The 23,744-nt window shown below is 42.4% G+C and overlaps 1 protein-coding gene across 1 annotated transcript in view; it reads left to right on the forward strand.

Annotated features, from left to right (window-relative positions):
- Positions 1–23,744, forward strand: part of LOC124788446 (beta-alanine transporter-like) — a 121,485-nt gene that overhangs the window by 14,393 nt on the left and 83,348 nt on the right. Inside the window, exons 2-3 of the mRNA XM_047255718.1 lie at positions 1,322–1,552; positions 14,216–14,373. Of these exons, the coding sequence (XP_047111674.1) occupies positions 1,322–1,552; positions 14,216–14,373 (389 nt within the window). The remainder of the gene's footprint in view (positions 1–1,321; positions 1,553–14,215; positions 14,374–23,744) is intronic.

Below are 23,744 nucleotides of genomic sequence, written 5' to 3' on the forward strand. Positions count from 1 at the left end.
CTTTTCAGCTGGCGCACCCCTTCTTCAGTCGAAAATACATGAGACCCCTAGTCAGTCAGGAGCACAGTAACTTTAAATTTCAGAGCGAAACCCATGAGAACTGAAAGCTTCTTAATGCAAGTGTTATGTTCCCAATGACCCCCCTCCCCCCTCGAACTATCAATAGTCTTTGGTTTATAGATGAATGAAAACAACTTGAAATTAACGATCCAATTTGAATTCCCATTGCATCCAGACACTTACTAGCGGATTTACTCACTTTGTTCAAAACACTATAGCCTGATTAAAATTACTTGGTAATTGAAATTTCAAACGATGGAGCTGTCTTCCTCCAAGAGCAATCAACTTCACGTCCAAACTGTTCGCTCATGGTCTGTTCACTTCTAACATTTCGCTACTGATGTGTAAGGAGCATGCATGTTTCATAACAGCCGTGTGTGTGTGTGGGGGGGGGGGGGGGTTCATGGAATCCGAAGAAAAATGTTCAAATGTATGTAAAGTCTTCCTTTGGTCGTCCTCCCTCTTCATTCATTTCAACTGGAAACTTCCCTTGTTGTGAAGGCGATGGAGAAACTGCACATTTCTTCAGTGATCCTGACTTCAGCCACCGATCCATGTTAGAAGTAATAAACTGGTCAAAAATCGACTTATGAAATAGGTAGTGCACTGACAAAGCAAGTTTAACATTTAATGATGCCTGGGACCGCATACGTGCCAGCGAGCGCTGTGATTGGTCGACAAAGCTCGCTCCGCGCGTGCGTAAAAGGTTTCAGCGCATCTAGCGCCGTGAGCCAGGACACAAACGACCCCCGTATTGTTGCGAAACAGTCGATTCAGAGAAGCCGCATTCTCCGGCACTAAACTGTGTATACGTTCTCACTTAGGAACCGCAAAGGCTGCTTGGCGATCACACGAAAAAAAAGTGATAAATTTGATTTTCACATTCTTATTCAGTAATTTTACTCATTATTTTACACGATTTGGTGAAAGGTAGCCGCGGACCCCATAGAAAGAGCCAGCGGACCCCTAAGGGAAGGGGTTGGGAAGCCTTGCTCTAGTCCTGTCAGTAAAAAACAGCTGTAGAGTGAATCCACTGCAACTCACAAAACACAGGAGAGAGATCGAGCATCAGTAAATGATAATTATCTCTGGTGTCCTGTGACTGATTCTAGTTTTTTGTCAGGCAATACAACAGTGTGCAAACCAAATTTCTCAAATGGTTTCTGGATTTTGTCCTAGATTTCTAGTTGTATCCAGTGCTATAGTTTTCAGATTATGTTGTAAAATGCACTTATAATGAGATTCTACGTATGTTACACAGGGAAGGAGGAACATTCAGCAAGTGCCTGATGTACAACGGAAGTGCCCTGGACGGTGCTTCCGAGGTGCCCTGCCAGCACGGCTGGGAGTATGACGACACGTGGTACCCTCAGACGGTGCCGTCAGAGATGAACTGGGTCTGCGACGACATGCACATTGTCAGTAACGTCATGTTCTATGCACAGAACATTGGAGCAGCCCTGGGACTGCTGTTCGGCTACATGGGTGACATGTAATTAAAAAAAATCCTTCTATTCTTATTACCTTTGTGTTTTCTATTACCATTTGGTGTTGAAGGATATGAACAATCCCTGTTTGTGAGTACAAGAATGAGTAGTGGCACTGCAATCGCCCGTACACCAGAGCGCTACATATGACTGAGGGGAGCAGTGAGCCACTTGGAGAGCTGGCACACGCTGAGTTGAAAGCTCACAAACAACCAGCAGAAGTGACCTCCAGCTCTTTATGCAACCATGTGGCTGTAGGAATAATGCACAGTACGTCCATGAAATGCAGTTTACATTTAGGGAGGAACCTTTACTTGAAGGAAAATGACTTCCTGCAGAGGAGGATTCCGTGAGGTCAGGCTCAAGCAGTTCTTATCTGAAAAATTCCCCCAGGTGTCTCGCAACTATTTTATGAGTGCGTGCATGGCGAGAACAGGGCCCCCGGCTGTCGCTGTATTTCTTCCTTGCCAGTGCTGAAATTTAACTCTCTGACTATACTTTTTCTTCGAATTCTTGTGGAGCAGCCACAATTGTATTTTGTAAATTTCAGGAACCGCACAACAGCTGCTGAATCGAAAAAGGTTTTTATTGCCTACACGACCGATTTCTGGATACTAAAATTCCGTCATCTGGATTAAAATAAATAAGAAGAACATTTTACCGATTGAGGTAATATCCCCCCTCCTCCAGCGTTGTCATGGAACGAAAATTTCGGTCACACAGCATGGGAACTGTTCAGTGGATCCTTGGCCACCTATTTTCAATTAAGTTGCAGAACTTCTCATCAATGACAACACTGGAATTGGTGACGACCTCAGTCAGTTAAGTGTTTTTTTTGTTGTACACCAGATGATGGAATTTTAGTGTTAAGTAGCAAACAACAAAAATATTGTTGATTCAGCAACTGTTGTGTGGATCGTTCAACTTACAAAATTTTGTATAAAATACATAATTGAACCATCAGGAGCTTTTATGTTAAACCCAAATATCTTCCGGTTTCAGTCTTGGACCATATTCATGGATACTAAAAAAGATACAAATAAATGTATGTAGTATTCAGAAAATGTTAACAGTTCTTTACAAAGAAGTGCAAAACAACATGAATACTGAGTGGGAGAAAATGGTTTAAGCCACCATATTGCATTAGTCATTACTAAAAATGTGTAGTGCATGTCATGAATGTAAGTTTGTGACACAGGACTTTAGAAGCAAACACACAAATACTAAATGTATACAGAGCAGTAGAGGAGAAGATCAAGACTGTAAGTTATACTTTATAAAAATGATGAGAAGTTTGTCAAAGATCTTTAAAAGAAATTTTTTGTTATATGTGATTAAAAAATATCTTGATGACATGTTACTTGGCAATATAGAGGACTAGACTATCTTTAGTGAACATATTTGGTATAGTTTCATGTGTAAACAGAAAACTAAGTTTCTATCTCCAGGCATAAGATAATGTAAATGTTAGAGTACAAGGTGGAAAAATTATATAACCCTAATGTTACACAGTATCATATTCATTGCATATACCTAATGAAATGCATGAGTATATAAACAAACGTCAATAATATCATAAAAGTAATGGAAATTGCATCTATAACATTAAAACAAACTAAAATACGGTGTTCTTAAATGGTTTGAAACGTCACTCAGTGATCATATATATCCAAGTTATCATAGTGAAACAATTACTGTCACATATCGACTATATTTAAAGGAAACCTTCATATGTTAATGAAGTTTTATTACAGTGCTTAGCTGGAAGCTTAGTATGTCAGTAGTGCTAGTATCGAAAATAAGGGGAGGGAATAAATAAGAACAATGTAACCAACCATGCACTCAAATTTGGATTGAGGGAGTATTGACAACCCATGTATATAGTAGTGGTAGTGATGAGTAACATTCTATAAACAATGTAAACGTTAAGCTAAAGGCATTAGGGGCTCGACCATTGGGTGTACATTTTGAGAAGCAGATAGAAAAAATTCTTTACATTATCAATTTAAGTGATTGCTAAACAAAATGCATACTTGCCTATGTACACACTCAACCTCATTAGATGGAATGTAGATATAGAGCTGCAGATGAATTATGTGCATAAAAGCATTTGACAACACAGTTATAAATAATAAGAAATATGTGACCTGTTATTCATTAAAATGAGAACTACATCTTTGGAGTACAAACGTACTTTAGGTGTGGAAAACTTATTCACCAGAAGTCCATGTCAAATATAATAAAAGTTAAAGATAGAATTACTGAGTGTTTACCATATTCAGTGTAAAACAACAGGAGAAAAGTTACAAACATCTTATAAATATTTATAATGAACAATGGTAATACACAGGATGTGGATAACAGAAGATAATATAATTTATTTGTACTGCAATTGCATAGTGAAGCATCCTGACAGGGTTGTAAAAAACTGTATGCAATAAAAGTGTCATTAACATCAGGAGTTGACACTGAAATGCTATGTGCAACTTGTCATATGTATGTCAGGCAATCTTTTCACATCACAAAACGAAGTTATAACGTCTATCATGAAGACAAGTCTAAGGAGATGGTGTGTAAGAGGGAGGAGTAAAGGTATATTTGAAAATGACAGGTTAGGGATTAGAATCAGGTAAGTGAAAGACCTCAGGTAAATTCTCAAAGAAATCATTATTTTTCAAATCTTTTTATTCATTGAGAACATCATTTGGATTTTTTACAAGGTTACAAAAGATTTCAATTTCCTCCAGAAAGTTCATACTTAATTCCGTTTTTGCTTGATGTAGTATTTACATATTCTCGTCAATGGTGCCTATTGTGTGATTATAAGATTTAAGATGGAAGCCCTGAGCTGAAGTGTTTGATTGGTGTGTGTATTCAAGAAATGCTGTCTTTAGTTTCCTCCCAGTTTAGCCTATGTAAAAGTTTTCGTATTGTTGACAGTTAATTCTGTGGACATCTGGCCTCCCATATATTCCCCTTTACGCAACTAAATTCTTTTGCAGCGTTACTGAAATGTTATTATGAATTCTACAAGCCAATATTACATTACATTTCCTAAATACATTACTTATTTTGTCCAAGATACTAGCTACATATGGAAAACTTATCTATCTGGTTTCTTAATGCTTTTGTCTTTAGTTAGGGTAATTTTTTGATTCGCTATATATGTTTTATCTCTTTCTTTGTCTGTAAGATATTATCAACTAGCCATTCTTGGTATCCATTACTTACAGCTACCGATTTCAGTGTATTTCATTTCATTGTTAGAGTTTATAGCAGATGTGGGGGTTCTTAGCAATCTGTCAATCATGCTATGGAAGTATGCATGATGGCTATATCATGTGGGGTGGCAGGATGTTTCATGAATAATAATATCTGTGGTAGTTCGCTTACTGTATATGTTAAGGTCTAGTTTGCTACCTGCTTTTGAAATCTCTATGTCCAGAAAATTAATTTTATTATCTTTTTCTATAGTGAATTTTAAATTTGGATGGGTATTATTAAGCAGATTGTAGATTTTGTTGATTACTTTGTCATTACCATCGACTAGTATAATGGTGTCATCTATATATCTTTTATAAATAATAAAGCTGACTGTGTGATCTGATTTGTTGTTTAGGATCTTGTTCTCAATATGATCCATGAGGATATTGGCTAACGTTTCAGCTATGCAACATCCCATTGCTATCCCTTGGGGCTTACTATTGGATGCATTTGTTGCTATAGGTACACTTTTCTTCACAAGTAAGAGACATTCTTCGAAGAATTTGCACAGCATACAAACCATACTTAAGGTGTATGAAACTCCAGAATTTTCCAAATCTATTAAAAACTGTGGTAAAAACTGAGATAATTAATTATGCAATTTGAGTTTCTTCTAAACATGAGGTTTAAAATGCAACAGGTCATTAATTTTTTCATACATTAAATAAATTCATTTAAGAATCTCTCTTACTTATGAAGAAAAGTGTCCCTGTACTACCAAATGTAGCCAATAGTAAGTGAAAAAATGATGCAATTTCACATGTAAAAAAATTTAAAATTTATTTATTTTTTTATTTATTTTTTTGAACTTCCACCGCCTTGAGTGTGAATCTTGAGTCCTTCCTGGTCATGCTGGAAAAGTTTTATGAATTTATTTGTAAAACTATAGACTGTGGAACTTAAAACTTCCTGTGGTGTCTCTCCTGCTCCAAGTTGCCCATTTGACGTCCTACCCCCTTTTAAAATAAAGCCACTGTGTGACAAGACATGTTTTAGCCCATCTATTACCTCTACAATTACTGGAATAGGTAAACATCGGTGTGTAATTAAATTCTTTCTGATCAGTTCAATGGTTTCACCAACTGGGACGTTGATATATAAGTTAGTAACATCTAATGAAAAAAGGAGTATATCATTAAGTATCTGTAATTCTTTAACTGATGCTAGGAGATCAGAAATGTTTTTAGTATGTATTTTTTGGAGAAGACATATTTATCAATTAAAATTGAATTTAATTTTTGGCTCAAAAGGAACCCTGGCAAAGTTTTATGAATTTATTTGTAAAACTATAGTTTACAATTCGGCATATAGGAATGTTTTCCTTGTGGATCTCAGGTTGTGCTTGTAATTTAGAGGCATTAGGATTAATGACTAGAGTGACTTTTTTCCCAGTTTGAAGCATAAAATTACAATTTTTAATAAATATCATAACTTTCTCTTGAATTCTTGGAGTAGGGTCCATCTTAGTTCTACTGATCCCACTGTCAACAACAAATTGTTTTATTTTGTCAATAGAATCACTGATATACATTATGAGAACCGAATTTCCCTTATCAGCTTTCAATGTAAGTGCTTCATTTTAACTTAATTTATTTTTAGTGGTCTGTCTTTATTCTACATCTCTATTATTTTCTTCTTCCTCCCCTCTTCTATTATTACACAAATATTTATCAAAAACCTATACTACTTTGTCATTGAGTTTTTGTATGCAGCTGAACCTGTTAACTGATCTATATTTTTGTGTGAGAACAAAACACTTAACACCTTTGTCATGTAGTCTATAGCTGACACCGAAGTTCAGACCTTTGCTGAAACTACTGATTTCATGTGGTTCAAGAACCATGTCAATGATTTTTACCATTTTATCAAAATATTGGAAAGATGGTGTGGTGTTACTCTCCTGCAGTAAATGTTGATCTTTCTTTAACTTTTCTATTTTCTTACTGTGCTACTCTAATAAAATTTGTAATTCACTGTCAATAAAGTTATCTATAACACTCACAATAGTATTAAGAAAATTAAAATTAAAGGAGTGGGATTATTTCATATAGGTTAAATATGTCTGTTTGCGTAATGCTGCCTGACATTTGGGCTTCTATTTTAATTCTTTCTGAAGCCATTTGTGTTCACTAAGGCTCTTCATTTTCCTCGAAACAGCACCACTCACTTTTGTGTTGACTTAAGCGAATGTTGGGATTATCTTAGCTGACAGAGACTTCTTGATAAACGAAATCACCTTTGTGCACTTCATTAATTTGCATCGTTAGAATCGAAAAATCACCTCGTTCGCATGGTATGGCATTGTTTTAAACATTTTTGGAAGGTGACTGTCAACAGATCTTAAGTAATGCATAAGATGCATGTTTGAACCAGCAGGTGCTTTTATTTTAAACCCAAGTATCTACTGGTTTCAGTCTTGGTCCATCTTTATATATACTGTCGAAAGATACAAATAATTATGTGTAGTATACAGGTAATGTTAACAGTTCTTTACAAATAAGTACAAAATAACATGAATGCTCACACGGTTAGAATGATTTAAGCCACCATATTGCATTAGTCATTACTTAAAATGTGCAGTGCATGCCATGAATGTAAGTTGTCGTTTTTATGATCTACCTTTAAGTTTTCTTTATGTTCCATCTGGATCTGGTCGTACATGTGACCGCTCGCGTTTTCATAAGGAACATGCCACTATCTACTTCATCAAAATCGCGAAATATTTTGATGTGCGGAGATTTCAGCTGCGTCTTACGTCCTATGGAGCAGACTCCCAATCTCTGTATATAACAGGCAATGTCCTGACTCACTGACTGACTTATCATTGCCCAGCCCAAACCGCTAAGGATACAAACATGAGATTTGGAAAAGGCGTGGGTCTTATATTGTAGAGGTCGTTTAAAAATGGATTTTTCGGTATTCCGAACCTAAGGGGGTGAAACAGGGGATGAAAATTTTTAAAAATTTCGTTACATCAAAAAAATCATTGCGCTAAATTTATGGAAATTGATATTTCACTTCTCGTTTAGATGTAAACAAATATTTGTCATTGGAATGTAAGTTGCTGTGAAAATATCTCTACAAGAACGCAAAAGGCATGATTAAGAAAAACTTTGGACTCGAGAACCACTTCTTGGTCGGAAGTACATTCGGGAAAGGCCTCACTTATATGACCCTAATTGGTGTGAAAATTCTAGAAGGTGCTGTAGTTTGTGAACAAGGTAAAAATTCGTTGAGTCTACGAGAAACATGGATCTGAAGATATCCGACTTTAGTGTGGTTTACCTACTTCACAGCTACTTCTACCAGTCGACTGGGCCACTTTCATTTGTCTGATTCACTACGTATTCGGCTTTTGTCAGTTGAAACAATTCCTGCCCACTTCACTGTGTTGTTCCAATTACTCTTAACGACGTCATGCAGTGCGTACATCTTTCTCGCCATATTTGGAAGAAAGATATGTTATCTCTGACGCTCCCCTCTCTGGATGACGTCATCGCTGCCGTGTGCGGGGCGAGCAAGACATTTCCGAGTGTGTTATCCCTCGATTATGGAATGGTGGGCTGCCACTGCCATACCTCGGCTTTGCACTGCACTCTTGGGTTTTAGCAACGGTAAAGCGGATGAAATGAGGAAGACTCGGGAATTTTATTATACTGTCCTTCGCGATCTTTACGACAGTGCTCGAGACGTTGCAAGGGGTACACATCCCACTCTCCTTTAAGGTCGGAAGAATTGTTTTAATTACCAGGTCCGACCGATAAAGCTACTCAATTTTTATTATAAAATCGTAGCACTGGCAATAAATAGCCGTTTGTCGGCTTTGCTTGCTGACGTGGTCGAATGTTATCAACGATGTCTTCCTGGTCGTACTCTCCTGACTCCCGTTCCTGAATGTCGTAACCTCATCTCAGCTTCCTCTGTCCCTTTATCTGGAGGTCTATTTTCCATTCATATTAATCATACGTGTGACCGAGTTAGTCAAGATTTTCTGTTGCGAGTGTTGACAGCTGTTGATTTTAATGATGCTGAACGAAGGATGTTCATGTCTCTAGTTACTGATATTCAAGCCTCTATTGACGTGAGTGGTGGTCTCACTCCCCTCATAGAAGTGTGTAGAGGTGTTGCACAGGGTAGTCCGCTATCTGTGTCTTTATTCACGCTGCTTCTGGAACCCATTTTGCGGTCCGTAGCTGCTAGATTGGGTGGCGGGTCGTTATTGGGCGAAAGGTTTATCGTTCGCGCGTGCGCCGTTGGCTTTATGGTGCTTCTTCCTTCTCATGACGACATACCGATGCTCAAGGACTGTAGGATGCATTTTGTCGTCTTATGAAAGCACAGGTTAACGACCGGAGACACTGATTATTCAATGTGCGGGGATCTGACGCGGTTGAAATTCCATGGGCTGCAGCGGTCGCCCGCCATCGATCGTTTGGTATTGTTATCGATTGTTGTCCGATGAAGATTGGTGCGTTAAATTGGACATCCGTCGCGGACAGAATTCAACGAGCGATCCTTGAACACGTGCGTCGCTCTCTCTCGTTGCTTCATAACTTTCAGACCTTGCAAACTTGTGTGTTGAGGAAGCCTATTTTGTTGCCCAAATTTTTGCCTTTCCTGCGATGATGTCCCGAAAGTTACAACGATTATCGACCAAGTTTATCTGGCGAAATTCTACACTCCTGGAAATGGAAAAAAGAACACATTGACACCGGTGTGTCAGACCCACCATACTTGCTCCGGACACTGCGAGAGGGCTGTACAAGCAATGATCACACGCACGGCACAGCGGACACACCAGGAACCGCGGTGTTGGCCGTCGAATGGCGCTAGCTGCGCAGCATTTGTGCACCGCCGCCGTCAGTGTCAGCCAGTTTGCCGTGGCATACGGAGCTCCATCGCAGTCTTTAACACTGGTAGCATGCCGCGACAGCGTGGACGTGAACCGTATGTGCAGTTGACGGACTTTGAGCGAGGGCGTGTAGTGGGCATGCGGGAGGCCGGATGGACGTACCGCCGAATTGCTCAACACGTGGGGCGTGAGGTCTCCACAGTACATCGATGTTGTCGCCAGTGGTCGGCAGAAGGTGCACATGGCCGTCGACCTGGGACCGGACCGCAGCGACGCACGGATGCACGCCAAGACCGTAGGATCCTACGCAGTGCCGTATGGGACTGCACCGCCACTTCCCAGCAAATTAGGGACACTGTTGCTCCTGGGGTATCGGCGAGGACCATTCGCAACCGTCTCCATGAAGCTGGGCTACGGTCCCGCACACCGTTAGGCCGTCTTCCGCTCACGCCCCAACATCGTGCAGCCCGCCTCCAGTGGTGTCGCGACAGGCGTGAATGGAGGGACGAATGGAGACGTGTCGTCTTCAGCGATGAGAGTCGCTTCTGGCTTGGTGCCAATGATGGTCGTATGCGTGTTTGGCGCCGTGCAGGTGAGCGCCACAATCAGGACTGCATACGACCGAGGCACACAGGGCCAACACCCGGCATCATGGTGTGGGGAGTGATCTCCTACACTGGCCGTACACCACTGGTCATCGTCGAGGGGACACTGAATAGTGCACGGTACATCCAAACCGTCATCGAACCCATCGTTCTACCATTCCTAGACCGGCAAGGGAACTTGCTCTTCCAACAGGACAATGCACGTCCGCATGTATCCCGTGCCACCCAACGTGCTCTAGAAGGTGTACGTCAACTACCCTGGCCAGCAAGATCTCCGGATCTGTCCCCCATTGAGCATGTTTGGGACTGGATGAAGCGTCGTCTCACGCGGTCTGCACGTCCAGCACGAACGCTGGTCAAACTGAGGCGCCAGGTGGAAATGGCATGGCAAGCCGTTCCACAGGACTACATCCAGCATCTCTACGATCGTCTCCATGGGAGAATAGCAGCCTGCATTGCTGCGAAAGGTGGATATACACTGTACTAGTGCCGACATTGTGCATGCTCTGTTGCCTGTGTCTATGTGCCTGTGGTTCTGTCAGTGTGATCATGTGATGTATCTGACCCCAGGAATGTGTCAATAAAGTTTCCTCTTCCTGGGACAATGAATTCACGGTGTTCTTATTTCAATTTCCGGGAGTGTATTTTTCGAGTGCGCTATCCGGCTATGGCGCGACCCCAGCGAGAGGGACGTTTGGGCCTCCCTGATGTTCGGGACGAGGCTCCTGATTTATTTCTTCGACACATTATTTCAACGTGCCTTTGCGTCCCCCAGTGACTTGTAGCTCGCCTATAGATGTTGGTAGGATAGATAATAAATTAAGTCATATTCGTGAACTTTTTCTTGATGTCTGTTACTCGAGGGTTGATATTCTTTCCCAGTCTCATCTCTCTGTAAAAATGCTAATATGTCGCTGGACATTTCCAAATCACGCTTTCTCTGCGGAGTCCCCATCATTAGAGACAGAATGGAAGGTTGTTTGATCCAGTGTCAGCCTCCTCTTGTTTCCTATGGAGGTGGCGTTCTCGTGGTACCAAGTCGTTCATATCCTTCTCTCCATCAGCGTACGACTTTATCTCATTGGCCTTGGTGAGACAGACTGAGGCAGTCGTTGCCATGAAAAAGATACATTTATATCACCGGTTGGTACCCTGCGGGCACAGACATTGGAGCTGGCTTCGCCGACAATTGGCATTTCTTGCTAGAAGGACGGAAGCGACAATCTCCATTGATATTCTCCCGATTTAGCCTTGTCGCCAGAAAAGAGAACAATACAGTTATGTGGTATGTCGGGCATTATGTACATTACGTGCTGCGGAGCGGGTATGACAAGCACCCTTGTGCCTTTTCCAGTATATGGTTTCTGCCCATTGGATAGGTTGCCACACCATCGTTCACTTTTTGCGAATATGCTGTGTCTCTTCTTTAGTCGTCATGGAGCTGGATGATGTGTAGAAACCCTTTTCTGTTGGAATGTTTCATTCCTGTTGCCTTATTCTTGGTAAAATTGACAAAAAAAAAAAAGAAAGTGGTGAGTTAACCAGTCATCGTGGTATTTTCATTACCGGCCTTTTTCAGGTGTATCTTTTTACAGTTTATTTCATTTTTGTGGCTCTGTTAGACTTTTTGTTTAAGAAATGGAAAAATAAGTTGTTGCAGGGTACGACAAAAAGTGAATATTTTTTTCTTTATAAGTGGTGGAAGCCATGTAGGATGTTGTCCCACCATGTTCCTATCTTATTAGAGTGGCAAGTTGTAAGGTCTGAAATAAATAAAAATAAAAGATAAATTAAAAAATACCATTACTATGTGATAATAGAGCGCAGTGACAGTCGGGGCGGGGAGGGGGGGGGGGGGGAGGCATCGTGGCCAGGCCACGACGTGCGACCCTTGCACACGTTGTCCCCACCCAGCCTGAAGTTGTCCCTGGGTCCGTTCTATCTTGCCGTTACAAGCAAGAAAAGAAAAAAAAATTAATATTGTCCAAGAATTGTAAGGTAGCAGCGAGTAGTGTGTTGCTGGTTCTCACCCCACTGAGTCCAAAACTTTTGATATTAGCCTTCGCGTTTAATAACAAAAAAAATGAAGAAGGAAACAGAGGTTCGAATCCTGGTCAGGCACAAATTTTCAACTTTCCCCATTGATTTAAATGAATTCTTCCTGACAGTTAATGTCTTTAGTTCCTTTGTGTCTTGATTCATAATGGATGCATGGATCAAAATAACCGAAGGACGAGACACCATATACACAGGGTGTTACAAAAAGGTACAGCAAAACTTTCAGGGAACATTCCTCACACACAAAGAAAGAAAATATGTTATGTGGACATGTGACCGGAAACGCTTACTTTCCATGTTAGAGCTCATTTTATTACTTCTCTTCAAATCACATTAATCATGGAATGGAAACACACAGCAACAGAACGTACCAGCGTGACTTCAAACACTTTGTTACAGGAAATGTTCAAAATGTCCTCCGTTATAGAGGATACATGCATTCACCCTCCGTCGCATGGAATCCCTGATGCACTGATGCAACCCTGGAGAATGGCGTATTGTACCACAGCCGTCCACAATACGAGCACGAAGAGTCTCTACATTTGGTACCGCGGTTCCGCAGACAAGAGCTTTCAAATGCCCCCATAAATGAAAGTCAAGAGGGTTGAGGTCAGGAGAGCGTGGAGGCCATGGAATTGATCCGTTTCTACCGATCCATCGGCCACCGAATCTGTTGTTGAGAAGCGTACGAACACTTCGACTGAAATGTGCAGGAGCTCCATCGTGCATGAACCACATGTTGTGTCTTACTTGTAAAGGCACATGTTCTAGCAGCACAGGTACAGTATCCAGTACGAATTCATGATAACGTGTCCATCGAGCGTAGGTGGAAGAACATGGGGCCCAGTCAAGACATCACCAACAATGCCTGCCCAAACGTTCACAGAAAATCTGTGTTGATGACGTGATTGCTTAATTGCGTGCGGATTCTCGTCAGCCCACACATGATGATTGTGAAAATTTACAATTTGAGCACGTTGGAATGAAGCCTCATCCGTAAAGAGAACATTTGCACTGAAATGAGTATTGACACATTGTTGGATGAACCATTCGCAGAAGCGTACCCGTGGAGGCCAATCACCTGCTGATGGAGCCTGCACACGCTGTACATGGTACGGAGACAACTGGTTCTCCCGTAGCAGTCTCCATACAGTGACGTGGTCAACGTTACCTTGTACAGCAGCAACTTCTCTGACGCTGACAGGGTTATCGTCAACTGCACGAAGAATTGCCTCGTCCATTGCAGATGTCCTTGTCGTTATAGGTCTTCCCCAGTCGCGAGTCATAGGCTGGAATGTTCCGTGCTCCCTAAGACGCCGATCAATTGCTTCGAACGTCTTGCTGTAGGGACACCTTCGTTCTGGAAATCTGTCTCGATACAAACGTACCGCGGCACGGCTATTGCCTCGTGGTAATCCATACACCAAATGGGCATCTGCCAACTCTGCATTTGTAAACATTGCAATGACTGCAAAACCACGTTCGTGATGAACAATAACCTGTTGATGCTATGTACTGATGTGCTTGATGCTAGTACTGTAGAGCAATGAGTCGCATGTCAACACAAACACTGAAGTCAACATTACCTTCCTTCAATTGGGCCAACTGGCGGTGAATCGAGGAAGTACAGTACGTACTGACGAAACTAAAATGAGCTCTAACGTGGAAATTAAGCGTTTCCAGACACTTGTCCACATAACATCTTTTCTTTATTTGTGTGTGAGGAATGTTTCCTGAAAGTTTGGCCGCACCTTTTTGTAACACCCTGTATAACTACGGCGAGGATGGCCGCTAATGTCTTCAGTTCCTTTGTGTCTTGACAAATTTTACAGAAACAAATCTGGGAACTGGAATATTTATTGAAGCAAGCGGGTATACGCTGGTTGCAGGTACGGACGTCGACCGCTGCAGTTGGCCTGCGTGGTGATGCACGTCGTCAGCAGGGTGGCGATGCTGTTCACTCCGTCACTGATACTGCTGTTCGTCGTGGCGGAGTCGCTGGTGGTGGCCGCCGGAGGCGCCATGCTGGAGTCGGCGGTATCTGTAGGTGAGTGGAGGGGACAATGTGATGCAGCAATGCCAGAGCGACGTTTAGAAAACCTTAAAAAAGTATTTTTCATGGAAAGAACGGGAAACTACTCTCACAGAGGGCTTCTCATGTTTCTTCACTCTTTTCTTCCTTGATAACTTTTCTCGAGCTTCCATCCGGGTCACGTGGTTAGATGTCCAGGAGCTTCCAGCCGAGAACTACTCATATAAATTAAGGATAATGCTGATACATTGAAACGTCCCCTTTGAACAATTTTACATGACTGTGCTTAACCTGACACACAATATTTTTAGCGCAACGCAATCTGACTTTCAAAACTCCCTACTAAAGAATGGCCCTGACAAACATTAAACTATACCTTTCACAAATCACTTACCTCACAAAAATCTTCGCTGCTCAAGCTACTGCAATACAGCGAGCGCCACTACTGCCAGCTAAATAAAAGATTCAAACTACTGAAGGCACTAACTACTGATAGGGGTAGTTAGCAAATGAAAGATATTAATAGAGAGCAAACAATGTATTTACCTTAATATCATCACAAATCATAATATATATATATCAGTTCATGACAAACTGCAAACCTCCGCCATCTCTCTCCCCACATCCACCACTGCTGGCGGCTCACCTCCAACTGCCCAACGCTATGCGCTGTTCACAGCCAGCTGCCTAACACTACAATGGCGAGTATTACAACAATGCAAAGCAGCCACAGACTGCACACAGCACAGCCAGTGATTTTCATATTGAGCGCTACGTAACGTTGCCAATAAGAAAACATAAACAGCCTACTTACATAGAGAAAACATAAACAGCCTACTTACATAGAGAAAACATAAACAGCCTACTTACATAGCCCCCATGCTCCCCACAAAAATTTTTACAAATAGGATTGGGCAGTGGCCAATACAGAATTGAAAAAATTTTTTCATAATTACAATAACAAAGAAATCAAATGCACACACTTATTGATACAACGTTGGTCAAAAGCTAAAAATTTCTCACAGTCCATAAAGATAGTCCTGATCATTCATCATAATAGTAATTACAGGTTTTTTTTCACAAAGTCTCATTAGTAAACGAAATTGCACACAGAAGTAGTGGATTTCCATGCAGTCTTGAAGAAGTAGTGTTGTCCTTCCAACGGAAAGACAGTGCTGACTCTCGACATGCAGACAAGTAATGGGTCACAACAGAGCAAACCTACAGCAGAGTCATTCGAAGTTCTGAAGAATATTGGTAGGTAGGTCATCACAGAGCAGACCCACTGTAGTCCTGGTAGAGATTGTGGTATTGGTGGGCCACCAGAGGTGCAGACCCACTGCAGTCCTTGTAGAAATAATGGTATTGATGGATCATCAAAGATGTAGACCTACTGTAGTCCTTGTAGAGATAATGGTATTGGTGGGCCACCAGAGGTGCAGACCCACTGCAGTCCTTGTAGAGATTGCCAGCAGCCATCTGTTGCGATTGTGCAGGTGCACATTCACCATCGAAGAGTCTTGCGGAGAATATAGCAAGTCCATAACCACCACTTGTGCGCTCACAAAGTTTTTGGAATTGTCCTTAGAACCAGCAATGCTGTTATCCAGTCCCTTGCTGAATTAGTAACACATGTGCAAACACTAACAGTCCCAACTTCTCACATACTGTCCATATACTACGACCAACAGAAACGTGTGCAGTGAAATGTAACTAACAAGTTAATAATATCATGAACGGGTGACAATTACAATTTTATAACATAAGAATACAATAAAGGTACAAAATACATCATTAAAAACATAACAATATAGATAACATTTGTAGTAATAGGGGCTTTACAAAAGAATAGAAATAAACATATACATCAGTGTTACAGGAATTACGACATGAGTACAAAAATAAAAGATCAGAATCACTTTCGAAACATCAACTTCACACATGAGCATTAAACAGAACAGAATTAATAATGTCTAACATCTTTACAAAGTAAATAACATATTATTAACGCAAATTATATTTGAGGATAACAGTATTCCTCAGCATAGTTCATGTAGCTGAGTATGAGAAAAATTCTATGAAACTACACAGAGACAGGAAGAAAACAACTACACAAGGGTACACAAACACATAGTGGGATAACACCAATAGGAAAGGACAGGGTTCGTTTTCAGTGTAACATTTGGTACTGCAGTCCAACCCAAAACTTCATATATCTTTCCTCTTACTTCATCCTCTGTTTCCACCAAAAAAAATTCTATCTAAGCATGCTTTCTGTATTTATATGTTCACACATTTCTTACCTCAACATTTATTTCCAAGAAAATCCTACCTAAACCTGTTTTATGTACTTTTTTCGTATTAATTCTCAATGCATTTCATCCAATTCATCGCAACTCAAAATGAAAGATATTAATAGAGAGCAAACAATGTATTTACCTTAATATCATCACAAATCATAATATATATATATATCAGTTCATGACAAACTGCAAACCTCCGCCATCTCTCTCCCCACATCCACCACTGCTGGCGGCTCACCTCCAACTGCCCAACGCTATGCGCTGTTCACAGCCAGCTGCCTGACACTACAATGGCGAGTATTACAACAATGCAAAGCAGCCACAGACTGCACACAGCACAGCCAGTGATTTTCATATTGAGCGCTACGTAACGTTGCCAATAAGAAAACATAAACAGCCTACTTACATAGAGAAAACATAAACAGCCTACTTACATAGAGAAAACATAAACAGCCTACTTACAACATGGTGAAACAACGCTCTGGTGGGCGGTTTGCGGGTTTAAATGACCTCGGGGTATGGCCATGCGGGTGCATTTGACCTGCGGTCGTCGCTCGGTGCCACTGGCAGTAGTCCACATACGCAGAGGTGTGTTGGTGCATGTCAGAGTACGGTGCAGCTAGTAATTGTGCAGACTTGTTCAGACGTGCTAATGGTGTGTTGAAAATGGCTCGAAGAACACATATTGATGACGTTATGAGGGGTAGAATACTATGGCGATTGGAGGCTGGTCAAACACAGCCGGTCGTAGCACAGGCGCTCTGTGAGTCTGTGAGCCACAAAATGTGATCTAAAGATTATGGCAACGATTCCAGAAGACAGGCAACGTCAAAGTGTCCCGGCGCTGCAGCACGGGATGTCCACAGTGTACAACACCTCAAGACGACCTTCAGTGCCCGCAGACGGCCACGGAGAACTGCAGGTAGCCTTGCTCGGGACCTTACCGCAGCCACTGGAACAGTTGTCTCCAGACACACAGTCTACAGACGACTGAACAGACATGGTTTATTCGCCCGGAGACCTGCAACGTGCATTCCACTGACCCCTGGTCACAGGAGAGCCCGTAAAGCCTGGTGTCAAGAACACAGTACATGGTCACTGGAACAGTGGTCCCAGGTTATGTTCACGGACGTCCAGGTATAGTCTGAACAGTGATTCTCGCCGGGTTTTCATCTTGCGAGAACCAGGAACCAGGTACCAACCCCTTAATGTCCTTGAAACGGACCTATATGGAGGTCGTGGTTTGATGGTGTGTGATGGGGTTATGATTGATGCACATACACCCCTGCATGTCTTTGACAGAGGAACTGTAAGAGGTCAGGTGTATTGGAACGTCATTTTGCACCAGTACGTTCGCCTTTTCAGTGGTGCGTGCAGTGGGGCCCACCTACCTCCTGATGGATGATAACGCACGGCGTCACCGAGCTGCCATCGTGCAGGAGTATTTCGGAACAGAAGATATCAGGCGAATGGAGGGGCCTGCCTGTTCTCCAGACCTAAACCCCCTCTTGGTCGGCCTATCGCTACACGTCTTCCAACCCCTAGGACTCTGCAGGAGTTCCGACAGGCACTGGTGCAAGAATGGGAGGCTATACCCAAGCAGTTCTTCGACTACCTGATCCAGAGTATATCAACCCGTTGTACGACCTGTGTACCTGTGCATGGTGATCATATCCCATATTGATGTGGGGGTACATGCGCAGGAAACAGTGGCGTTTTGTAGCACATGTGTTTCGGAGCGGTTTTCTCAACTTATCACCAATACTGTGGACTTACAGATCTGTGTCGTGTGTGTTCCATATGTGCCTATGTTATTAGCGCCATTTTTGTCTAGTGCCACGTTGTGTGGCACCGCATTCTGCATTTATCCTTAATTTATGAGCATGAGTGTAGTTGGCGAAGCACTGACTGTCGAGTGCACGTTGGTGCTGCCCTTATGTGGCCAAGCTACCTTCTGCGAAGACACTGCTACTCACTTCTGTGCCTTATATGGTAATTTCATCGTTGGTAGCCCGCTTGAACCTTGCAGTAGCCGGGTTCCAAGCTGTGTTCAGCTGCAGAGTGGTCTTTATTAAGGGTGTTGTCAATCTTTTATGACGCTACTCCAGAACCTATTTGTCCGTTTAATAACAGATGTCTCGTCGAATGCAATTCGGTATACGTTTTCCATTTTCTGCTGTCGGTGATTTCTCGGGATACCGCAGGCGGTAACACCTCTCGTGTTCCACAAGGCGCTGTTTAATGGTACGCATAGTGTATCCGACATAAATGTGCCCACAACTAGACGGCATTGTATATACGCGTTGTGCGTCTGGAGGCTTTGATCGTCTTTCACAGGCCTCAAGAGCTATCGAATTTTTGCGGGAGCCATGAAGACCGAAACGATTTTATGCGCCTTTAGGAACCGGTTACTATTTCCGGTTACTGAGCCACAGAACGGCAAAAAACAAAGATTTTTCACTGCTCTACAGGTGTCTTCTTGCTAATGTTCCTCCAGAAAGATGGTTTTCCGAATCTGTTACTGCAGCCGTTCTCCTTCAATATATTGCGTACTTGGTTGAGCTCCTTTCACTGGTTACCAGCTCTTGAAACGAGCTCCGCACAATGTACCATTGTACTCAGTATAGAGCGTTTCTGCTTTGGGTGATGATAGCTGGTACCTTTCAGATACCGTTCGGTGTGAGTGGCTTTCTTCACTCTCGCATCTTACGTTCGTTTTTATGAGTATTTTACAGATCTCTGATATTTCTGCTCCATGTTTGATCTATCTCTAAACGAGTGGATTATTGTTCATTATTAATTTCATTCTTCTATCTTTACTTTTTCCCGCGATATCCAGTGTTACCATCCACTCCTTGTCAGAACTTCTACCGTTTGGATTCTTCTATCGTTTCTGATGTTATGGTCCCAGTCGTGCTTGCACGCAAGGTGAGTCCCAGCACTACATAAAAATCTTCAGACACAGATCATCGCTTCTGGCGAGTGTGTGGACGTAAAGTAAGCTGTAATACAATCAGCCCTTCTTGCAACTGCCCTTGCACTTGCATTGCAAGGAATGTACCTTCACACCAGCCCAGATAATTGTAGCGCCAAATGTTCAATCACTGGTACGTTCCGTTGATGAAACCGTTCAATGCGGACCAGACTCTTCGATATCAAGCTACAACAGCGCGTTGTTCACGCTTGTCTTTGGTTTTGTTTCTGGCAGAATTATCAATGTAAGCCATCAAATAGGCTGTTTCCATCATAATGATAACAGTTGTAAGGTAACATATTGTTTCACTCGTGGTAAAGATGCGAGTACTAAACTGCAGTACCTGTGTTGTTATAATGTGCTGTGCAGTGTCCCTCAACATGCATGCGTGTCTGGTGCAACACACACTGCAGCGGTAGTCAACAGTACGAAATGTGGAATCATCGAGGCGACCGCCAGCGTAAAGTGAGAGATCCGCGTTCGAGTTCCGGCACGACACAAGTTTTCATTGTCACCAATGCACACGGCACCCAAAGTTTAATCCTATTCGCAAATGCAGATATGATATGAGTGGTTGAGAGCCAAAATGGTAGAATTCAATTTTTCACACATTACGATGGAGCTGAATATCTGAGAAGCAATACGCTGTGTTTTAATCTCCGTAACTGCGATTTATTTATGATACATAAACATAATGTCATACAATTAATGTGATTCTGCACTTATTGCTTCCATTATGCACTTCTCTCTCAGAAATTCGGTTGAAATAATTTCATTATTGTTCTTAACCACCAGAATGCCACCTACTGGGTCTGTCTAATAGTTCAGCAGTGTATCCGTTTCTTCTGTTTCACCGTCTACACCATCTTCCTCAGCCAAATCGTCAACATGTCCAGGTTCAGATTCCTAAGTCGAACTTGCAGTTGTCAGTTGGTTGCACCGGGTGGATGTACGGGAGATATGTCATCATGTCTTTCCTTTTTTGCCTCGGTGACACTGTTGAGACGGATGTGTATAATGGTTTATGCATTTAATGTCAGTCATCACTTCTTGACTCGTGTAGGTTTTAACCTAGACTTCAACATGGAGTGCATACTTCCATTATAAAGACGATTTGTACTTTAGTTGCAACTGGACATTACAGATCTAAAGAAACAAAACAATGCTGATACAGTAGTGGCCATTAAAATTTCTTCACCCCGAAGATGACGTACTACAGACGCGAAATTTAACCGACAGAAAGAAGATGCTGTCATTTGCAAATGATTAGCTTTCCAGAGCAATCACACAAGGTTGGCGCCGGTGGCGACACCTACAACGTGTTGACATGAGGAAAGTTTCCAACCGATTTCTCGTACACAAACAGCAGTTGACCGGCGTTGCCTGGTGAAACGTTGTTGTGATGCCTCGTGTAAGGAGGAGAAATGCGTACCATCACGTTTCCGACTTTGATTAAGGTCGGATTGTAGCCTATCGCGATTGCGGTTTATCGTATCGCGACGTTGCTGCTCGCGTTGGTCGAGATCCAATGACTGTTAGCAGAATATGGAATCGGTGGGTTCAGGAAGGTAATAAGGAACGCCCAGCTGGATCTCAACGGCCTCATGTCACTTGCAGTCGAGATGACAGGCATTGTATCCGCATGGCTGTGACGGATCGTGCAGCCACGTCTCGATCCATGAGTCAACAGATGGGGACGTTTGCAAGACAACAACCATCTGCATGAACAGTTCGACGACGATTGCAGCAGCATGAACTATCAGCTCAGACATCATGGCTGCGGTTACCCTTGACGCTGCATCACAGACAGGAGCGCCTGCGATGGTGTACTCAACGACAAACCTGGGTACACGAATGGCAAATGTCATTTTTTTCGATCAATCCAGGTACTGTTTACAGCATCATGATGGTCGCATCCGTGTTTGGCGACATCGCGGTGAACGCACTTTGGAAGCCACACTGGCGTATCACCCAGCGAGATGGTATGGGGTGCCATTGGTTATACGTCTCGGTCACCTCTTGTTCGCATTGACGGTACTTTGAATAGTGGACGTTACATTTCAGATGTGTGGCTCTACATTCATTCGATCCCTGCGAAACCCTACATTTCAGCAGGATAATGCACGACCGCATGTTGCAGGTCCTGTACGGGCCTTTCTGGATACAGAAAATGTTCGACTGCTGCCCTGGCCAGCACATTCTCCACATCTCTCACCAACTGAAAACGTCTGGTCAATGGTGGCCGAGCAACTGGCTTGTCACAATACGCCAGTCTTGATGAACTGTGGTATCGTGTTGAAGCTGCATGGGCAGCTGTACCTGTACACGCCATCCAAGCTCTGTTTGACTCAATGCCCAGGCGTATCAAGGCCGTTATTTCGGCCAGAGGTGGTTATTCTGGGTACTCATTTCTCAGTATCTATGCACCCAAATTGCGTGAAAATGTAATCACACGTCAGTTCTAGTATAATATATTTGTGCAATGAATACTCGTTTTTCGTCTGCATTTCTTCTTGGTGCAGCAATTTTAATGGCCAGTAGTGTAGTTAGTGACACTGTTACAATGCCTGTTTGATTTTAGAGCGGAAACAAACAAGCAAAAAAAGCCTCGCCGCTTCAGCTATACCACTGTTCCCGCGAACACACTTCACTATGGCGTGAGAGGAAGAATATGTTGGGAGATCTCAAGTGGCGAAATTGCGACTTATTGTTACTCCACCCTACAGCAACAAATTTTAATTATGATTAAACTGAGTGTTATTACTCAGAACTAAATTTTTTTTACCTAGACCACTTTGGTTCTCAGCGGCTCATGTAAAGGTACAAGTAGACACACATTTTGTAACAATTTTATTTATCTGAAAACACCGGTTGAAGAGTTCAATTTATAACTGTTATTGAAACAATCATCCACTAGGAGCGCTACAGACACGACACAGAACGCAGTGCTGTTACACACCTAGAATCCTCTACGTCTTATGCTCTGGATACAATACATTTCAGTTCTAAAACATCCACAAGTGCAAGATACGCAGTTACAAGAACCATTGTAGAGCTATACGGGGTGGTCCATTGACAGTGACCGGGCCAAATATCTCACGAAATAAGGATCAAACAAAAAACTACAAAGAACGAAACTTGTCTAGCTTGAAGGGGGAAACCAGATGGCGCCATGGTTGGCTCGCTAGACGGCGCTGCCATAGGTCAAACGGATATCAACTGCGTTTTTTTTAAATATGAACCCCCATTTTTATTACATATTCGTGTAGCACGTAAAGAAATTTTTTCGCTTTGTGATAGATGGCGCTGTAATTGTCACAAACATATGGCTCACAATTTTAGACGAACAGTTGGTAACAGGTAAATTTTTTTAAATTGAAATACAGAACATAGGTACGTTTGAACATTTTATTTCCGTTGTTCCAGTGTGATACATGTACCTTTGTGACCTTATCATTTCTGAGAACGCATGCTGTTACAGTGTGACTCTCCAGTGGATGGATGGAAGAAGACAAAGGCTGCAGATGGAAATGTTAATGACTGAGAAAGGTCTGTTTGCTACACTGAAGTATGAAGGGGCAGTAGTATTCAAGCGGAAAAGGTGAAGTTGTACCAGTAAGTTTCTGAGATCTTTACTACGGCCAACGACGATTGTTCCACATCGCAAAGGATTACGAGCAATGACATCACTTAAGATTAGATGATGTGAGGTAGCAAACGAATGCAAACGATATGTTCTGAGACACTTCATGATCAGGATGGAGGAAAAATGCCTTTACCCACATCCACAGCCGCAAAAGGTGTATTAAAAAGCACAAGTTCGCTGTGTAGAGTGTCCAGAACATATGTGCAAACTCCCCCCGACACCTAGTCACAGGTAACACTATTCTTACGATGTGCCTGGTATTCATGAAGGGCCAGAGCCTGAGTTACTGGAAACCAAGTCTACTGAAGGGCATTCCAGATGGCAGGCGAAGAGCAAAGAGAGATAAAGATGGCATAGCACAGCCAGGTGATGGAAAATACAGCTACGATTCCACTGGAGAATAATGTTGTCAATGTACTGTGAGGCATATTACGCACCAGGACCACCTGCTGCCACTGGTTGA

The sequence above is a fragment of the Schistocerca piceifrons genome, chromosome 3 (genome assembly GCF_021461385.2).
Source record: "Schistocerca piceifrons isolate TAMUIC-IGC-003096 chromosome 3, iqSchPice1.1, whole genome shotgun sequence".
Taxonomy (NCBI): Eukaryota; Metazoa; Arthropoda; class Insecta; order Orthoptera; family Acrididae; genus Schistocerca; species Schistocerca piceifrons.